Raw genomic sequence first — 20053 nt, forward strand, 5'->3', positions numbered from 1 at the left:
AAACAGCTTATGATAACAATAAGAATGTTTTCTCAGTACTAATATATGTTTTCAATTGGCATGTTTTGATTTTAATTGGCTACCACCATTCTTGTATGGAATAGTGACCTATAAGTAAAAACAGCAACTCCAAGGATGATCAGTAAATTACCATGCTTTCCTAAGAGAGTATATTGCAAGTTGTTATATGATGTTTAACAAGATGCATGCAGATATCTACATTTAATAACCTCATGTTAAAATATAAATGTAAAATATTTTTATTGTTCATCCAACCATTCATCCACCAATGTATCCATTCATGCATTCACTAATCAAATATCTTTATGCAAATTTTGTATACAGATTTCCAGAACAGAGGTCAGCAAAATGGCTATTAAAAACCAAATAGTGAATATTTTTGGCTTTGTGCGCAATACATTTGCAACCACTCAACTCTACCATGGTAGAGAAAAAGCAGCTGTAGAAGCAATGAATAAGCTGGCAAAAACTGTCACAGTTTTTAGAAATCAATTTTTTAGGAACTCTGGAATCTAACAAAAAACTCAAAACAACCAAGGGAATGCTTTATGACAAGAAAAACTACAGAAATTTGGTAAGAGAGGTCTGTGGCATATCAGTTTACCCTGTTACTACTCCCCTCCACTCCCCAACTCTGCAGTAGCCTTGAAGATGGCAGCCTGCATTCCTGATGCAGGTTGTGCATACCATAGGGCTCATTATGGGCCTATTCTCAAAGAACATAGTTCTGTGTTTTCACCTGTGTGATGATTCCATGAAGGATCAGCTCAAGGATTTGTCTTTGTTTAGCCTACATAGGAGCTTCCCCAGGGCTGAAGTTCCTTCATGGGTGGTTTTTTCACAAGCATTTGAAGGCAAATATGTTAGCCACTACTTCCTGAGCAAGAGAAAACAGCAGGGGCAAGAGATAAACTAAAATGCCTGGGATAGAAGGGATAGATTTCTAGGCAAAAAACAGTCACTTTAGTGACGCCCAGAAAGTGAAACATGCACGTGCTTTCTGCCATGGAAAGAGGTCTGTACTTTTCTTTCTTGAGTCGCTGTGGTAGGGTTAATTGGAGTCAGGATATAATCTGTCATTATGAGTACCATTTAAATCTCAAATAAAGAGAAGCAATTAGGAATCCATGTCAAGTAATCAAGTGTGGTTTAAAACACAGAGATCAGGACCTGAGAATCAGATACTGATCTGAAAGGGAAGTTAGGCTGTAAGTACCTGCCATAATTCAGGACTTACTGGTCTTGCAGGTCTCATGATTGTCATCTGGCACCCACAACTTTCCAGACTCAAAGAATAGTACATTTTTTCCCAGACTCTTTATATTCCTGGGAAGCCCTGAATTTGTAATTACTTGTCAAGCCAAACAGAATACAGTAGGTTTTAGGACAGAATCAACAGGAGCATCAGGAAAGGAAAGAAATGTTCAGCAGTATAGATTCACTGGAAACATACATGTGTTCTCTAAGTGAACAATGTCACCAATATTCATGATGCCAACCACCATTTATTTTGATAACTCCTAATATGATCTCCATTCCAGACCATTATCTTCAGGTATGGAACTACATGTCTAACTGCCAACCAGATCAATATACCATAGAAAAACTAAGTGTAATATGTTCAAAATTAAATTCAACTTGTATTAACCCAATTTGCTTTTTCATATCAATTCTGTTTCCAGCCACATTTACCAGAATATAGAAGTGTCCTAATCTCTAACCTCTTCTTAAATTCCAATTTGTAAACTGTTATTATATATCCCCCTTTCTCCACCCTATATATCTTGGAAGTTGTATTTCCTTCCCCCAACCCTTTGGATAATGCCACAGTTTGGAACTTATCAGCTCTTACTCTTGCAATATTCTCTTGGCTGGTCTCACCCAATCCTAGCTCATGAACTACAAGCAATTCTATCTGCGATACTAAGAAGGATTTTTTAAAATCTCAATTTGATTATATGGTTCACGTACTTAAAATCCTTCAAAATTGCCCCATTACGAATAGCAGACAGCCTAAATTCCTTCAGGAGGCCTACAAAGGCTTTCTTCTCTGCTGTTGCCAGCCTGATCACCCTCAACCACTATTTCTCTCCCACGTTGTCTGTGCTCCAACTGTAGTGGACTACTTACAGGTAGTTATTCATATGCTCAAAGCACTTTCACATGTCTGTGCCTTTTCCCACAGCCTGAAATATCTGGTATTCCTTCTTCACCTAATAGATTCCTACTCCTAAAGCAAACAGAGCTCAAGATTTTGTGAAAAGCGGGCACTGGCATCCCCTCTCCTAATTCCTTATCAAAGTAGTTCTGAAGCGCTGGGCAAATATAAAAATTCCCAACAGTAAAAAGTAAGAGTAACAAAGTCTTGCTAAAACTTGTGGGCATGGAATTCAGATATGTACAGAAAATCATGTGTGGAAGATAATTGGTAGGTTGTAGGCAATGTGTAAAAAGCACTGGGGAAAGAGCATGAACACGTCATCAAAAAGGGCTTCATTCTACTTGAGAGATAAAACATGTTATGGACAGCTCTTAAGAAATAAGTTGTATAAGCAGAGTGAAAAGAGAGGACTGGCTGTTGGTGATGACTTCTGTTTAAAAAAGAAGAATGGGCTCTTAGAATGGAAAACTGCAGATCCAAAATTCAGTCTATTTTCTTGTTTAGATGTAGGTGGTACCACTGTCCCACCACTGCAATAGTATGTTGCTGCTGGCAGGGTAGGGTGGTCAAGTTGACCTACTCATCTGGTTGGGATTCATGACCTTTTCTTTTTTTTTTTTTTTAGTTCCTGAAAATATACAGTTATAAGGCAATTGATGAGGAAACTTCACTATCTTTTTGAAAGAATTGACACTAAATGTAAGGCCACAGGAAACCAAAAAGCCTTGGTCTCCTAAAGGTAGCTGAAAAAATGTTTTGTTCTTTTCCCCATCAGAATTTCTTGCTCAGAGGTCCATACTCTGTACCAACCAGAAAACTAGGTAGATTCTCCAACACATTTCTGGTAAACTACCCACCTCCCTTGCCCTGACCCTGGCAGAAAAGTTAAGGAGAAATTGAATCGACGTGACCCTGGATTCACCATGCTAAAATCTAAAAAACTAAATTACACTTTGTATCAGTCAAAATTAAGTTCTCCAGGCTGTTTTTCCTTCTTCATTGAGAATGCTAGCAGCCAGGATGATGTCACCTGAACTACGGACTGTAGGATTCCTTTCAGAAATTATGCAACACAGAGAATAGATACATAGATATAAGTATTTATTAGACCATCCAGATGGAAAGCCACAGCCTTCCCAAAACAGTCCACTGTTATCTGAATTTCAAAGCTTGATGTCATTTGAGAGATAAAGGTTCTGCATAACTCCAAAGCACTCTGCTAATAACCATTAAGCTGTACTACGTATTTTTTATTTCAAAAGTATCTTCAAAGCACTTTTCAGAGAAAAACTCAGCCTTATATAAATTTATCATTATATTATTTAAAACAAAATAAATAGAGCACTTAGGTAAAAAGAAGCTGGAAGATGGATAACCCAAAACACAAGGAAAGCAGGAGAAAAATAATAAGGAAATAGAAGAAAAAGAGGTGAAGTAGAAAATAGGAAAGAAGAAACTACCTTGTTATGCATCAATGCACCATTTAAAATTGACTCAAAAAGAAGTAATAAAATGAATAGGTCAGTAACCATAAAAGAAATTGTATCAGTTATTAAATAAATCTTCCCAGAAAAAAATCTAAATACTGTGGAGTTTTTATTTTTGCCCTAATATAAAACAAATAACCTATTGATACATAGACTGCTTTAGAGCATAGCAAATGCTGTGGAACCAGTTCCCTTCTTTTTAAATGAAGTTAGCATAACACTGACATAAAAAGCTAACAAAATGGTGAAATACTGAAATTAAGGAGCAGTCACTATCAAATATACCTAAAAACAATATAGCAAACAAACAGAGCATAGCAGTCCATTGAAATATTTTTCAACCATAATAATAGTTTATCTCTGGAATGCAACTATTTTTAATATTTAGAAATTAACACATTCATCAGAAATATAAATACAACTGGAAAAATTAATAATAATCCCCATAGATGACCAATGTATTCAATAATAATTAGTGCCCAATCTTGAAAAATAATTAATTGGAAAACTAGGAATAAAAAGTCTTCTTGAGAATACATCTATTATTGTAGTTAATAAAGAAAATACTATCAAAACAAGGAAAACAGGCTCAGAGAGTGAAGTTCTCACCAAATACAAATAAAAATAAAACAGATAAAAGCAATTAAAATTAGTAAAGACAGAGATGAAATTATAGCTCTGCATAAGAAGCATGATTAAATATCTAAACTATCAAAGACAATTCCTTGTAAATCTCTTAAATATAGGAATATTTCTATAAAGTGACTCAAGGGACACATTCAAAAATAAATTATTTTCCTATATTTATATTATAAAAAACATAAAATCACTTTGTCTGAACTCATAAGTAGAGCCCACTATTATTTAAAAGATAATCAGATACTCCAATAAAGATGTTAAAAAAAAATAGATAATCAGCAATCTGTCCTCAGAAGCTCTATTTGACAGATATTCTACTGAAATTATGGTATATGGTCTTCTCTGAACTTTAGCTTATACTATCACTGTTTTCATTGTATTTGCATTGTTTTTTTCCTGAATCTTCATTGAGAATTTTATTGGAAAGTTAAGAAGGAGCATATCTTTTACAGTATTAATGAGAATAACTCCTATTATGGACATCTAGTGAATACTTTGATTACAGATTTGCAGACAATTCTAATTGTTAGCACTGTACAGCCAATACCAGAATAAATTAAAATGAGCACCAGTACTGAAAGAGTAGATTAAAGATGAAAACTAGAGTGCAAGTTTAAACGGAAAACGAGGCTCTTAATGAAGGGGACTTTTATGTTTTGTTCCTTCAGCTTCTGTTTTTCTTTAGATCTGACTTGGGAACATCATAAGTAGCTTTTCTAAAGTAACAGTTCAGCCCTCGTCGCCTGCTTCACAGCTGGTATAGGGGCTCCAGACCATCTGCCAACTGAGGAGTCAAGCCTTGGTCAAACACCTCCAAGCAGAATGAACCAATATTCTCATGTCCTAACTTTTAAACAGTTTGCATTTTTTCCCTCTGAATATGGTTGGTTGTTCTTATGTTTATCCTAAATTGCTTCAAAAATATATATTATTGTTTATTATTTAAGAAAATTTCATGGAAACATTTATTATGTTGGTGAGAAATAATAGAGATTTTTAGAGCTTAATTCTTTTTGTTTTTCATTTTAATTCTTTTTTTTAACATCTTTATTGGAGTATAATTGCTTTACCATGGTGTGTTAGTTTCTGCTTTATAACAAAGTGAATCAGTTATACATATACATATGTTCCCATATCTCTTCCCTCTTGTGTCTCCCTCCCTCCCACCCTCCCTATCCCACCCCTCTAGGTGGTCACAAAGCACCAAGCTGATCTCCCTGTGCTATGCGGCTGCTTCCCACTAGCTATCTATTTTACATTTGGTAGTGTATATATGTCTATGTCACTCTCTCACTTCGTCCCAGCATACCCCTCCCCCTCCCCATGTCCTCAAGTCCATTCTCTGCATCTGTGTCTTTATTCCTGTCCTGCCCCTAGGTTCATCAGAAACATTTTTTTTTAGATTACATATATATGTGTTAGCATACAGTATTTGTTTTTCTCTTTCTGACTTACTTCACTCTGTATGACAGTCTCTAGGTCCATCCACCTCACTACAAATAACTCAGTTTCATTTCTTTTTATAACTAATATTCCATTGCATATATGTGCCACATCTTCTTTATCCATTCATCTGTCAACGGACCCTTAGGTTGCTTCCATGTCCTGGCTATTGTAAATAGAGCCGCAAGGAACATTGTGGTACATGACTCTTTTTGAATTATGGTTTTGAATTATGGTTTTCTCAGGGTATACGCCCAGTAGTGGGATTGCTGGGTCGTATGGTAGTTCTATTTTTAGTTTTTTAAGGAACCTCTATACTGTTCTCCATAGTGGCTGTATCAATTTCCATTCCCATCAACAGTGCCAGAGGGTTCCCTTTTCTCCACACCCTCTCCACCATTTACTGTTTGTAGATTTTTTGATGATGGCCATTCTGACTGGTGTGAGGTGATACCTCATTGTAGTTTTGATTTGCATTTCTCTAATGATTAGTGATGTTGAGCATCCTTTCCTGTGTTTGTTGGCAATCTGTATATCTTCTTTGGAGAAATGTCTATTTAGGTCTTCTGCCCATTTTTGGATTGGGTTGTTTGTTTTTTTGATATTGAGCTGCATGAACTGCTTGTAAGTTTTGGAGATTAATCCTTTGTCAGTTGCTTCATTTGCAAATATTTTCTCCCATTCTGAGGGTTGTCTTTTGGTCTTGTTTATGGTTTCCTTTGCTGTGCAAAAGCTTGTAAGTTTCATTAGGTCCCGTTTGTTTATTTTTGTTTTTTTAGAGCTTAATTCTTAATTAGCCGACTTTTGGTTAATAAGTATGAAAGAAATTGTGAATCTCATAATTGGAAGATGATTAAAACAGAAAAGAATTTTATATCTATCAGTTTTATACAAAATATGTATTTAAGTGCTAATTTAGTTGATTATGTTTTATAAATTCTTTCAAAATAAATTCAGAAGATTGCTACATTATACATAAATGATTCATTTTAAGGTGCGTGTATTAATTTAAAATGCTACTTTTTTTTTTTTTTTTTTTGCGGTACGCGGGCCTCTCACTGTTGTGGCCTCTCCCATTGTGGAGCACAGGCTCCACGGCCATGGCTCATGGGCCCAGCCGCTCCGCGGCATGTGGGATCCTCCCGGACCGGGGCACGAACCCGTGTCCCCTGTATCGGCAGGCGGACTCTCAACCACTGCACCACCAGGGAAGCCCTAAAATGCTATTTTTAAACCTGATGAGATTTAACGAGAATCCAGTATCATTAACATTTGTAAAGTTTATTGACTACTTGGTTTTATAACTTCTTATATTACCCAAGGCCTGTAGACAATTTCACTTTTAATAATATCACCACTGGTCTAAAGTACATCTTAGTGATTCTAAAATAATCTTGTTATTTTTTTCTTAGCTCACTTAAGGAAATGTCATGAATGTATGTAGTAAATCTTGATCTTAAAAATGGAAAGGGATCATATATTTAAGGGAATTAGTTAACAATAAACTTAACTACTACTATTTCATTACATTTTAATGATTCAGAATACCCTAAATGTAGTTGGAAAAATACATAGAAACCTAACGGCACAGGCCAAAATAAATGTTCCATTCATTTGGAACATGAATTTGTTAGGAAATGACCAATAAGAACAATAAGCAATAGATAAGCATAAATAATAATAACACAGTTGAATGTTATTACTCTATAGACAGGACAGTATTATTCATTTCTTTTTTCAGCCTCTGCCATTCCAACTGCTATGATTTTACTGCTGTAGAGCTGAGAAATCTTTCCATTGTCTGAGCCCTGGTCTTTAAATTTCCTTCTAATCATCATGGCTCTTGGAGTCTGAACTCTGCCATCCCGAATTAACATTCAAGTCAGAAGCCTATGGTGCACTACAGGTTATCACAATTGGAAGTGAGGATACCAGGAGGCCAAAGTGAAAAACCTAGCAGCTACCATCAGAACAACTTAATGTTTTTAACAAGAGGCAATACTAAAGATGACTGGTTTGTTAGGATCAAAAAGTACTGACAAGAGTCTCCATGTGAGCTCATATATTGTTCTCTTGCCTAGAAAACAAACCTCATTTTGACATCTCAAGACATTAAAAAGGCACTTTCACATGAACAGTCTGGATAGAAAATGAATAACTATAATAATCTGTGGCTTGTGTTTTAAAGAAACAACAAAATAGTGTAGCAGGTGTACAGAGCATGCCTATTAAGGGAGAATATTTTACCTTAATAATTTGTAATAAATTATGTTTATTATTTATTGATACTTTTAGCTTTTTTCAAAATTCAAGGGCATTCTGAGGAAATATACAAAAATTACTTTCTTTTGTTTTGCAAGTCTACTAAGCAAAGGCATCCTTTTTAATGCCTGATTCTCACATATCACACACACATGTACATCCCTTTAATACACTAGTTAGCTGCTGCAAAATGTGTTTACCTCCTTTCAGAAGAATAACTTCAGAGAATGTACATAATGTACAAAAAAATCTAAGTCTTTATTGGCCATAATTATCATTCTAAGAAGAGTTTTTGTTTTCACTCTATACCTATAGAAAATCTGCTGGGATTTGGGAAGCTGAGAAGAATGTTTTTCTCCCCGAAATGTAGTATTTAATCACCTGAAATTGTAGTGAATCCTATAGAAATAATGACTGTGTAATAGGTTGAAATTCGCTTTCAAGAAAAAAGGGATAGAATTCTGCTAGTTGTGCTTGTTCACCAACATTTCAGGAAAGATACTTGCTGATGTCAGAACAATAAAGGTTTAAAGGACAGTTTGGCTTAACGATTATCATTCATATTTTAGTAAAAACTGGTATGCTATTTAATTCCTCCACTTGACTGAATTATCAGTTTAGATTGGAGATATTGGTTGTTACTGTCTTTCTTCTGGTATTTGTATTTTGGCCATTAAATATTTCATTAGCTTAATTCCCAAGTGAAAGAAGAAAGAGGGAAAAAAATAAAAGCTGAACCTCCAATCAATCAAATGTGCCATTTCACTGCTTTTCCAGTAAAAGGTTTGATGGGAAGAGAGACTGCACCTATTAGCTAATCTCCAAACTGCATTTCATTTCTGAATCTAATTTATTATCCCCTTATATGGATAATCAAGATTTGACTACACAAAATTATTGCCAACATCTCCATTCAGATATGACTAAACAGAACTCATTATCGCCCCTCCCAACATCTTTATCATGCTCTGTGGCAACGCTAATGCCCTGCCTCTTAGGCTTTTAACCTTGAAGTCCTCGTCCACCTTTCTCAGTTGTTTTTGCCCCACATGTAATCCATTCCCAAGAAATCTCATACACGATTGTTCAATGTTGCCATCTCTTTCCTCTTGCCTCTGGGTACAACGTCTCTTAAATCAGACTCTGTAAAGCCTCCATTCAGTAGTACCCAAGAACAAACCATACCTCCCTGTTCAAAATGTTACTTGACTCACTTCTTTGTTAAACTCTCTTAGAACAATCCATCCTTTCTTTCTTTTTGGTATCTGAATTATGAATATGAAATTTAAAGAGACTGGGGTATCCACTCTGGCTTGAGTGAATAGAAAAGCACTGGAACCATAAACAGAGCTTAAAAATATAGGAGAAACAGATATTTTAAGGTCAGAATTGTAGAAGGAGGTTTGAATCATGTTGAGTTTGATCCTCAACATGCAGGTAGATATATGTCCTATGAGCAGCTGCAAATTTACACCTGAGTCTCAGATCAAGGGCATAGTTAAAATTTAGATTACACAATTTTACACGGTACTATTGTGATTACATCTTTGAAAATGAGAAAGCTAAAGCAAAATTATCTCATTTCCATGTAGTTTGCTGTGGTTAAGCTGAACCAAAAATTCATAATTCTCCAATCATTCTTCTAGAACTTAAAATATATTGCTAATAATAAAATAATCTTCAAAAAATTATGGTATTGACAATAGTGTTGGCAATGAAAAAGAATATAACAACAAAATGAAAATACTTAAGGGTCTTTATTATGGTAGCATTTTAAAATTAGATTTAATAAAGAAGGAGGAAGGAAGCAGGTGTGTGTGTGTGTGTGTGTGTGTGTGTGTGTGATTATGTGGTAAAAAATGAGGTTCTGGTCACTTACAGAGCCTCTAAAGATTGGGACCCTAAGGTTTAAAAAATTATGCCTAATTTCACATTAAAACAAACAGCTTTCTTTCTCTATGATACCACCACCAATAGTTTTAAGTTGATCTAGCTAATCTGGAGGTCTAGGAGAATATGAGAATTTATTTGAAATAAAACACATCAAGCTATTAGAACAAGAATGTAAAGAAGAAATGCAGGGCAAGCGCGTTCCCTGAAACAGGAGGAAAAAATATGGTGAGAAAAGGTTTGGTTGCCTGTGAATGAGCTGTTTGCAGGGACAGGGTACATGCAGCCTGAGTTTGAGTGAGGCACCCACTTCACACTAACATATATGAGTAGTACATGTATAAGTACTACTTATACACATATACCTACTGTATCTTCCTTAAATTATTTTGATATTACTAGCTCCACAACACATGTTTAAAATTGCTTAGAAATTGTATAGAGATCGATAAGAATGAAAAACCTTTTTTCTTTGTGAAGCTGCATTATTTGGGTTTCCAAGCCCGAATGCTAGTAACTCTCTAAGAACTACGTGCTTGACAGTCGCTCTGTGACAATGTAAAGAGAAGAATCAGAGGGAAAACCCTATTGCAGGGACAGATTTGAAGGCCTAGAAATCTGCTTTTGTTGATATTATGGAAGAAGTTGCAGAACCATTTAGGGGATGATTCGGTCACTTCTCTCTTTTGTACTGTAACTCCTTCTACTGTCCTTGGGAGTTTGCTCCCAGATAAGCCTCCTGTATCTGTGGGCTGCAACAATAAAGCTTACTAAGCCTAAGCAAGTAAACTGAGTACTGAAATACACAACCTTCCAGGAAGTGCTAAGAAAATAAAAAGTAAGACTAAGTTGCAGATGCAAGCTCATTTGTTCAATTCATTGAGCAACTGGGAGGAAAGAACCTCCTTGTAAGTGAATTTTCTGAAAAAGTCACCAAATTTATAGTCATTTGCACGCTAAAGTGCTACTAGTCGTTAAGGGAAAGAACATGTACAGTGGCATTTAGTGCTAGCAATCTTTTGATGGACAAAAATCAATTATTATACAGGAGCCGCACAGAGGGGAGCACTCAACGTATTTAGACAGGCCTGAAAAAATCTACTGAAAACCAAGAGCACAGAGGGAAAACAGGCATTCCTTCTAGGAACTTAAATAAATATTCAGCCACCTGATACTGCCCCTAGCTAGTGTATCCATAGTAGTAAGGACAACAGGATGAGGCTAATAAACTGAAAATAGAGCACACATTGTTCTCAAAAGCTCTCTATGTCTCATTCAGAAAGAGTATTTTTGTTATTATTTTTGGTGATTAGGAATTTATATTTTAACAATTGTTATACAATAAACGAAATCATCATATATGAAAACACGGTTCTAAGGTTGATATCTGTAACTCCAATAATAATGATAAACACAAGAAGCAAGGGAATTTTAACCACTGAATCTGAAATTCGAAAGCCAGGGTGGTAATATGAGGAATATGAAGGAGAGGGCATGAGCAGGCTGGAGTTTTAGGTCTAGACCTGCAGGTGAGGCTACATAATTTCCAAATTGTATGACATCATTTAAGTCAAAACTAAAAAAAATAAATATTTAAAAAATTGTTCAGAGCTTTCTAAAATGAACTCATTCCATGACATGACTACTGATACATACTACACCCATACAGTGTATTGGGCGTGGGTTATATTGTTGAAGAGGAGCAAAAAACATTAGTAAACAAGATGCTTAATCTCAATTCTAAAGAGAAAAAGTGAGATAAGCCCCATTACTCTTTTGATGGCCCAGAAAAATCTGAGATTATGGTTTAAAGAAGCTGAAAGAAAACTGAGTGCTAAATTAGGAGAGGGGAGAAACAAGAGGCCCGAGGCATCCAAGCAAGAGTAGCCTAAATCTTGGCCCCTGAGGAAATGTCTAGATGTCTGGGGACACACCTGTAATGGCATCACAGTGCTCTAGCAATATGTGGGATTTCTGGATGAGAAGCACTGCTTTAGGTGAACAATTCTCAATCAAGATGCTATTCTAGGGGCTTCCCTGGTGGCGCAGTGGTTGAGAGTCCGCCTGCCGATGCAGGGGACACGGGTTCGTGCCCCGGTCCAGGGGGATCCCACGTGCCGCGGAGCAGCTGGGCCCGTGAGCCATGGCCACTGAGCCTGTGTGTCCGGAGCCTGTGCAAGATGCTATTCTGGTCATAAACTATAGTTGTTAGACTTTTCCATCCTGGGCCACTAGAGACTTCATTTTACAGTACTGGTTGCTCAAGTTGGACACACAGATTAGGTGAAAGCCCACTTCTCTACTTTCTAGCTCTGTGACCATGAGGCAATCTGAATACCAGCTTTCCCACCTGTAAAAGAGTATGGATAATGGTATCTACCTCAAAAGGTTATTATGACAATTAAATGAGTAAATCTATGAGTAGTGCTTTGAACAATGTCTAGCACATAGCAGACATACCAAAAATGTGTATTATTTTTTTTAATGAACCATATTCATATAACCTTATTTAATGAAGCTGAGAAGCAGATAAAAGCACCAGCCTCAGTTATCATGGTCTCCTTTCAATTTTGCAAATTTTTCAAGATCTTTCCTGCTTTAGGGCCCTTGCATATGCTGTTCTCTCTGCTGAGAATATTCCTTCCCCCTCTCTTTACCTTGATAATTTCTTCTCAAACTTCAACTCTCTATCCTTCGGCATTGAGACCTAACCTGGCCCATCCTTCCACTCCTGATCCCTGGTGTAACTCTGGATCATTCTGTAAAAGGCATCACACACTTTATCTTTCTCTTATATCTTAATCACAAGGTGTGGTGTGTGGTACGTGTGTGTGTGTGGGGGGGTTCTCCTTATGAATCCTACCATTTTCTAAGCTCCATAAAGGCAGAGACCATGTCTATTTTCTCCATCAAATATAGTAGTTATCACAAAGCCTGATATATCATCATCACTAAGTACATATTTGTTAAATACAAAAAGAATGAATTAAAAAAATAAATAAATACAATTCAAGAGAAATGGAGCTGATTATAAGCATACTGATAATGCCAAATTCTAGAAAACCTCACTGGCTTTTTTTAAGACACATAATAAAAATGTCAAACAAGAAGCATTAAGGGAACTTCTCTCTGTGGAGATATCATTATTCATAACATAGCCAGAATCTCCTCTGAGATTTTCCAAGAGAGAAAAGGACAAAATAATCATAAAATAAATCAAATGATCATACTTCCTTATAAAATATAAATTAAGTATCAATAAATTATATCAAGCTGGCTTATATAAATAATGTAAATAATCTCTTCAAATCTTTTCCTGATTGTGGATACTCTGTGATCAGAGTATTCAGAAAAAGAAGTTTTTCAACTAAGTGATATAAAAACAAATAACGTACCTTTCTTTTTTTTTTTTTTTTTTTTTTTTTTTTTTTTTTTTTGTGGTACGCGGGCCTCTCACTGTTGTGGCCTTTCCCGTTGTGGAGCACAGGCTCCGGATGCGCAGGCTCAGCGGCCATGGCTCACAGGCCCAGCCCCTCCATGGCATGTGGGATCTTCCCGGACCGGGACATGAACCCGTGTCCCCTGCATCGGCAGGCAGACTCGCAACCACTGCGCCACCAGGGAAGCCCCTGTACCTTTCTTTTTAACAAAAATCACAACCTCTTTGAAACTAATACAGTGACATAGTCTAAAATATAAGTAACCTGTTCATTAAAATGTAAGCTTAGAGTATGTTCCAGAGTTGATCTTACATCTTGGTTATATGGAGCAATGATCTGAGGAATAGTTCTCAATCATCATTATAGGTCAGAATTATCTGTGGAACTTAAAAAAATGAATATGTCCTACAGTTAAAGGTAGCAATAATTTTTTAAAAGCTTTATGCCTGGCTCTGATATGAAGCTAAGATTAAATACCACTTGTTTATGAATAGATATAAAATTGTTTATTATTGAGAAAAATATTTGGATACTTTTTATTAAATAACTGAGTAATTAAGCAATACTGAGAAACTGTATGGGTAGTCTTAATCACCTGCTTTGTCTGGACAAGAAGTTTGCAATAACCTGCACACTTGAAAAATATTTAAATACAGCCATTTAAAAGTTGCTTATCCCCCTAATTTTCTGCTTAATTAAATATTGTTTATTTAATTTGACAAATATTAATTGAGTGCCTCCTATGCCCAAATCACTCTTCTCTTACACTAAGAGATCTAAAAAGTGTAAAATTTGATTATTGGCCTTGTACAGATCCATGCCAAATAGAGACCCAGATATATACAAAATTTCTAAAATAAAAAAAATGCATGGTAAGTGCTATGATAGAGTATTATGATACATGAAGTGTATACTCCTCTGCCCGCCCCAAACATACGCGACTAAATGAAAAGATCAAAGAGTTGCACAGAGAGCATGTCATCTGAGATGGATCTGGAAGGATGAAAATATTTTCACAGGGGATCATAAAGAAGTGAGCAAATGGGCTTCCCTGGTGGCGCAGTGGTTGAGAGTCCGCCTGCCGATGCAGGGGACACGGGTTCGTGCCCCGGTCCGGGAAGATCCCACATGCCGCGGAGCGGCTGGGCCCGTGAGCCATGGCCGCTGAGCCTGCGCGTCCGGAGCCTGTGCTCCGCAACAGGGAGAGGCCACAGCAGTGAGAGGCCCGCGTACCGCAAAAAAAAAAAAAAAAAAAAAAAGAAGTGAGCAAAGATTTGGAGCCATAAAATAAGTGATGCATTTGAGAGTTTGGCTGGATCAGGAAGAACATAGAAAGGAGAATGGGGCTGGTTGCTGAAGATGACAGATGTCCCTTGCCCAGCACTCTTTACTCTGTGAGCATTGTAGAGGGACATGTGGTGTAAAAACAGGAGGCTTAGTCAGATCCTAATTCTCCAAGGAATGGTCGGTGATGTTTGGAGAAATATTGCACACATGAAATAATTTAAGAATAATATAGTATTCATTCTAAATAATATAAACTACTGACAAGTTCTATATTTCAGAAATGGAGGGAACCATATTGCAAACAAAGGGAACGGGGCTAACACAATCACAGTAATAGGCTAACTGATTACCCCAGTTCAGTTAAAATGCAGGATTCCTGAAGGGAATAATGGGAAATGACAATAGAAAGGTGGGAGAAGACAAGACTGTAGAAAGCTTTGAATGTCAGAGTCAAAACTTGGGGGCCTTTTTTTTTTTTTTTTTTTTTTTTTTTTGCCGTACGCGGGACTCTCACTGTTGTGCCCTCTCCCATTGCGGAGCACAGGCTCCGGACGTGCAGGCTCAGTGGCCATGGCTCACGGGCCCAGCTGCTCCGCGGCATGTAGGATCTTCCCGGACAGGGGCATGAACCCGTGTCCCCTGCATCGGCAGGCGGACTCTCAACCACTGCGCCACCAGGGAAGTCTTTGGGGGCCTTTTTAATGGTCAATATGGATTCACTAAAGACTTGTAAGCAGAGAAGCAGGAAATGACAGAGTTAGATCTTCACAGTGGGGAGTGAAGTGCATTGGAATGGGAGAAGGTTGTCAGCAGGAGGGATAGTTACATAGTTACTGTAATTGTCCCAGCAGCAGGTTATGAGATCCAGGATATACTGGCAGATAAAGGATATATTAGTGCCCTGTGAGGACATTCCATCTGAGGACCAGGGCTGGTGGATTGGTGGGTTTGGGAGTTATCTTTGAAAAGAGGAGATATAAAATTAAGTTAAAGGGACCAGCGAAGTTTGGATATGACAGAGCAAGTATTTACTGAGGTTCTTAGCAAGGGAGTAATTAAAAATCCTTATGAACTTCCATCACTGTCATTTCATGATTACGAGTTTTGCTTCATTATCAAGAGTCTTTAACACAAGCCGTTTTTGGTTTTTTTTTTGGTTTTTTTTTTTTTTTTTTCGGTACGCGGGCCTCTCACTGTTGTGGCCTCTCCCAATCCGGAACACAGGCTCTGGACACGCAGGCTCAGCGGCCATGGCTCACGGGCCCAGCTGCTCCCCGGCATGTGGGATCTTCCCGGACCGGGGCACGAACCCGTGTCTCCTGCATCGGCAGGCGGACTCTCAACCACTGCGCCACCAGTGAAGCCCCAGCCGTTTTGTTTTGACATGCCTAGAGATCTGACATCCTTTGTTGTTACTATAAGGGCAAGATTATGAATTCTTCCTGGCTTGATTTGCCACCATAAATCAAATTTAGAAATTATATAAATGCTAAAATTGTGTGGAAGTTTGTTCTGGACTATAATCTTACATTCCTATTGATTACCTGGGGAATCATAAGAACTAGTATTGATAAATTTATTCTGTAGGTAAAAGTACTCACTAAATCATCAGCCCCTTGCTTGTCCTAAAATTAAGATTCTCATTTGCAAATAGCATGGTAGGCATATGTAAACATTACTGTGTGATCTAATTAAAATATATAATTATAAGAGGGGTAAAAATATCCAGCTTATCAGTATTAATTTAATTCTATTGGTGATGAAAATATTTCTGGCTTAAAACAGCACTTGTCATTTGATTTCATTAGGGAGATTAGTAAAGTAAAAGTGAATTTGCCATGATGAAAACAATTAAATTGAAATCAAGGTTAAAATATAATTATAATAGAAAAAGTCCTGTGAAATAAATGGTATGCCCTCTGAGCTATATCTGCAGGAGATGAAAGTAGAAGCAAAGTTCACATGCAGCTCCTCACATAAGTATATTTATACAGCTGTATGTCCGTGTACTTTTCAAATCTTAACATTGACAATTTTTCAATAGCAACTAATTTTGTAGAAACATAAAGATTTCCAGTAATATATGAAGCTGTATTATTAATCAACATAAGCAGCCCAAACTTTAATATAACTTAAATCATTAAAAGCTAACAAAATAAAACTGCAACTAAATTAACATTGACTCATCTGTTATATAGTAATTATTAAATAACTGTAAAATATATTACATTCTGTTCATTACTACTCCACTTATAATGTCCTTTTCTATCCATTTCCATGTTTACCTACATTTATCTAAAAAGAATGGAAAAACACTTACCAAAATGGTGGTAACGATCAAAGAACGATTGGATAAGGAATCTGTGATGTTGGCTGGCTTTCCCTTCTGACTTTCTGTCATATTCAGGCCACTGGCTGGATCCCAAGTTCCAATCTATAAAATAGCATATGTACTTTGTAAATCGTCCATCAGGCACCTGGGAGAGAGCACTGCAGAGAAAGTTAAGACTGCTAACACTTATTATTCACATCTGCTGCATTATCTGCTGTTGTTGAAGTAAAGGCTGCTTGTTTTAAGCATGATTCACTGCTTTGTGAAGTGTGTCCAGTGAAGTGTGACATTAAAGAACAAAATGATCCATTGCACTTCTACAGTCAGTGTGGGAGCTTAATTTTCCATTCAGACTTTCATTCACCAAGATAAACTACTGCTGATGATACCTTGATAGCTGGCTGGAAACTCATTAATAGCACATATTTTTGACAGTAATGGATCTGTCTTATCCCCTCATTACAATGATAACATGCCATATTATATGGACAAAGCTAAAAGACAGAGCAAAACCTGGGGATCCAGGGTAAATTAATAGGTAAAAGCAGGCTTAAAAGAGGCATTAATTCGTATTCACAAAACCCCCAGTAGGGCAAAATCATACCCCAAATTACCTGCAGAGCATTTAAAAATATACGTTTGCAGCTTTAAGATACTGCAAGGAAAGGAGATTACAGCATAATCTCATCTGGATAACCCATTCTAATACTTCCACTTGTATTCTATTCAATATGTATTTTAATTTAACTAATACCCTCTGATAGATTAGGCCATAAACTCTCTGTGTTCAGACACTTTACACTCACTGAACACAGTCTATAGGATGACACAGAGCTACCTCTGGAGAGATACATATAAGCATAAGATGCTACTAAATACATAAATTGGGTGGTTTACATACATGCACCTGCACCATTGCATGTCATGTAACAATGGTGACCACTAAAGGAAAACAGAAGCAAAAGGAGACACAGAGTCAGTATTTCTTAGTCAGCATTACTTTTCCTCACCCTCTCAAACCTGGGAGTCATCAATAGTGAAATCTGTCTTATGTATGCCCCTAGCCAATTACCCAACTTGTTTTCCTCAAATGAAGCTATAAATTATCAATTTCTTTTTAAAATAAAGTTTTGTACATATAGATCTTCCTCAACTTATGGATGAACCCATCATAAGTTGAAAACATTGTTAAATCAGAAATGCATTTAGTACACCAACCTACCAAACATCATAGATTAGCCCAGCCTACTATAAACGTGCTCAAAACACTTACATTAGTCTACAGTTGTAGTCAAAATCATCTAACACAAAGCCTATTTTATAATAAAATGTTGACTATCTCATGTAACTTATAGAATACTATACTGAACTATAATGAAAAACACACTGGTTATATGTACAACAGGATGGTTGTAAGTGTATTAGTTGTTTACCCTGGTGATGGAGTGGTTGACTGGGAGTTGGGGCACACTGAACTGCCAGCATCACAAGAAATTATCGTACAACATATCACTTGCTAAGAAAAAAAGATCAGAATTCAAAATTCAAAATACAGTCTCTACTGAATATGTATCATTTTTGTACCATCACCATTGTAAAGCTGAAAAATCGTAAGTTGGGAACCGTTTGTAAATTAAATTATCTTTAACGTGACATTGATTTAGCAGGTAACATTTACTCTGGTCTACCTAAATATGCTAACAAGGGTCTCATCAGCATAAATCCAAATTAAATGTTATGATCTTTTTATTTTCTTTATATTTTATCAAACATACTCTTTTTGATCTCTTCATTTGCATAGCTTTCTTAGTAACTTTTTAAGATATCTATCTCCGTTTAATTGGAGAAGCACAAAAGTAGAAATGTTAATAACTTCTGTTCTTCATAAGAATAGATATGTCATTCTAATAGTTGTACATAAAAGTAAATCTCAGTTTTTTCAAGAACTTATTTGACTATACTAGGAATTCAATATAAATGTTTTTAGTGATGTTTAAAAAAGAAGCTCTTGCCATATTTTCTCATATTTACTTAATTTTCCTCTTACCGTTAAAAACTATATATTCCTAATGTTTGTGTCAGTAAAGAAAAAAGTCAAATAATACAGTAAGGGGAAAAAAAGAAAAAAAAACTTGATTCAGCATTCTTTCCAAAGTAAATTACCTACTGATCTTTTAAATTACTTTAGACTGTGACTACCATGATGTCATAAAGACAGAGACTAATTATAATTTAGGGTCAATAATGGAAGGTTTTCAAGGGCCGGATGGGTAGCATCAATGTGTGACGTCAAAGGGCATAAGCCAGTAGTAAGAATTTCCAGGCTAGGGAGTGAAGTTTTAAAATCTCACAAAAATCTCAAGGCAGAATAGCAAGAGGGGCCACAATCCCAGCCCGCTCTGCTGTGTGCCTTGGGCTTCATGTTCCCAGAGCAGGTACTTTTTTCAAGTTCCTCGCAAGGCATCACCAGAGTTAGAAGAGGCCCTGCTGGGGACCTGGGTGGAGGACAGAGGGGATGTCAAACCTAGAATGCCTGCTGACCTGCTTAAACTGTTTCAAATTCAAAATCATTTAAAAAAAAAAAATCTACTCTGTTGGCTAAACAAGATATCCGCAGATTGTATTTTGCAGTCACTGCCATTTTTCTGCCCCTGATCTATAATTAATACCTATTACACATTTGTCCTTTAGATTTTATTTCCCTTTTTTTCACTATTGGTTAAATAGTTAGATTTCTTTCAGACATGTAATTCTATCAGCCAAAGCACTGGCAAACATCATTTGCCCACTGTCATCTGCCAAATGACACCCTCAAGCTTGACCAGTAAGTTTTTCAACTTTCTAATCAAATCACTAATACAAAATATTGCCCATTTCACTTACATCATCCTCCATGATTACTTTTATAAAAAATAATTTAGTGGGGTAATAACATTATCTACCTCACAGAGCTGTTGTGAGGATTAAATGAAAAAGAAGTCAATGCAAGGTGTTTATAAGTGTGCTACAAGTATTATATAAATTATTAAATATATCCTATTTCTATACTATTTTGAGCATTTTCTTCTGGCATTAAAATTAATCAAATTCA

At 36.5% G+C, this 20053-nt stretch overlaps 1 protein-coding gene across 4 annotated transcripts in view; it reads right to left on the reverse strand.

Moving 5' to 3' along the window:
• GRIK2 (glutamate ionotropic receptor kainate type subunit 2) overlaps window positions 1–20053 on the reverse strand; it is a 649287-nt gene that overhangs the window by 189677 nt on the left and 439557 nt on the right. For all 4 annotated transcript variants that reach the window (XM_060114614.1, XM_060114613.1, XM_060114617.1 and 1 more), the window contains one exon: window positions 16951–17064. In XM_060114614.1, the coding sequence (XP_059970597.1) occupies window positions 16951–17064 (114 nt within the window). The remainder of the gene's footprint in view (window positions 1–16950; window positions 17065–20053) is intronic.

The sequence above is a fragment of the Mesoplodon densirostris genome, chromosome 12 (genome assembly GCF_025265405.1).
Source record: "Mesoplodon densirostris isolate mMesDen1 chromosome 12, mMesDen1 primary haplotype, whole genome shotgun sequence".
Taxonomy (NCBI): domain Eukaryota; kingdom Metazoa; phylum Chordata; class Mammalia; order Artiodactyla; family Ziphiidae; genus Mesoplodon; species Mesoplodon densirostris.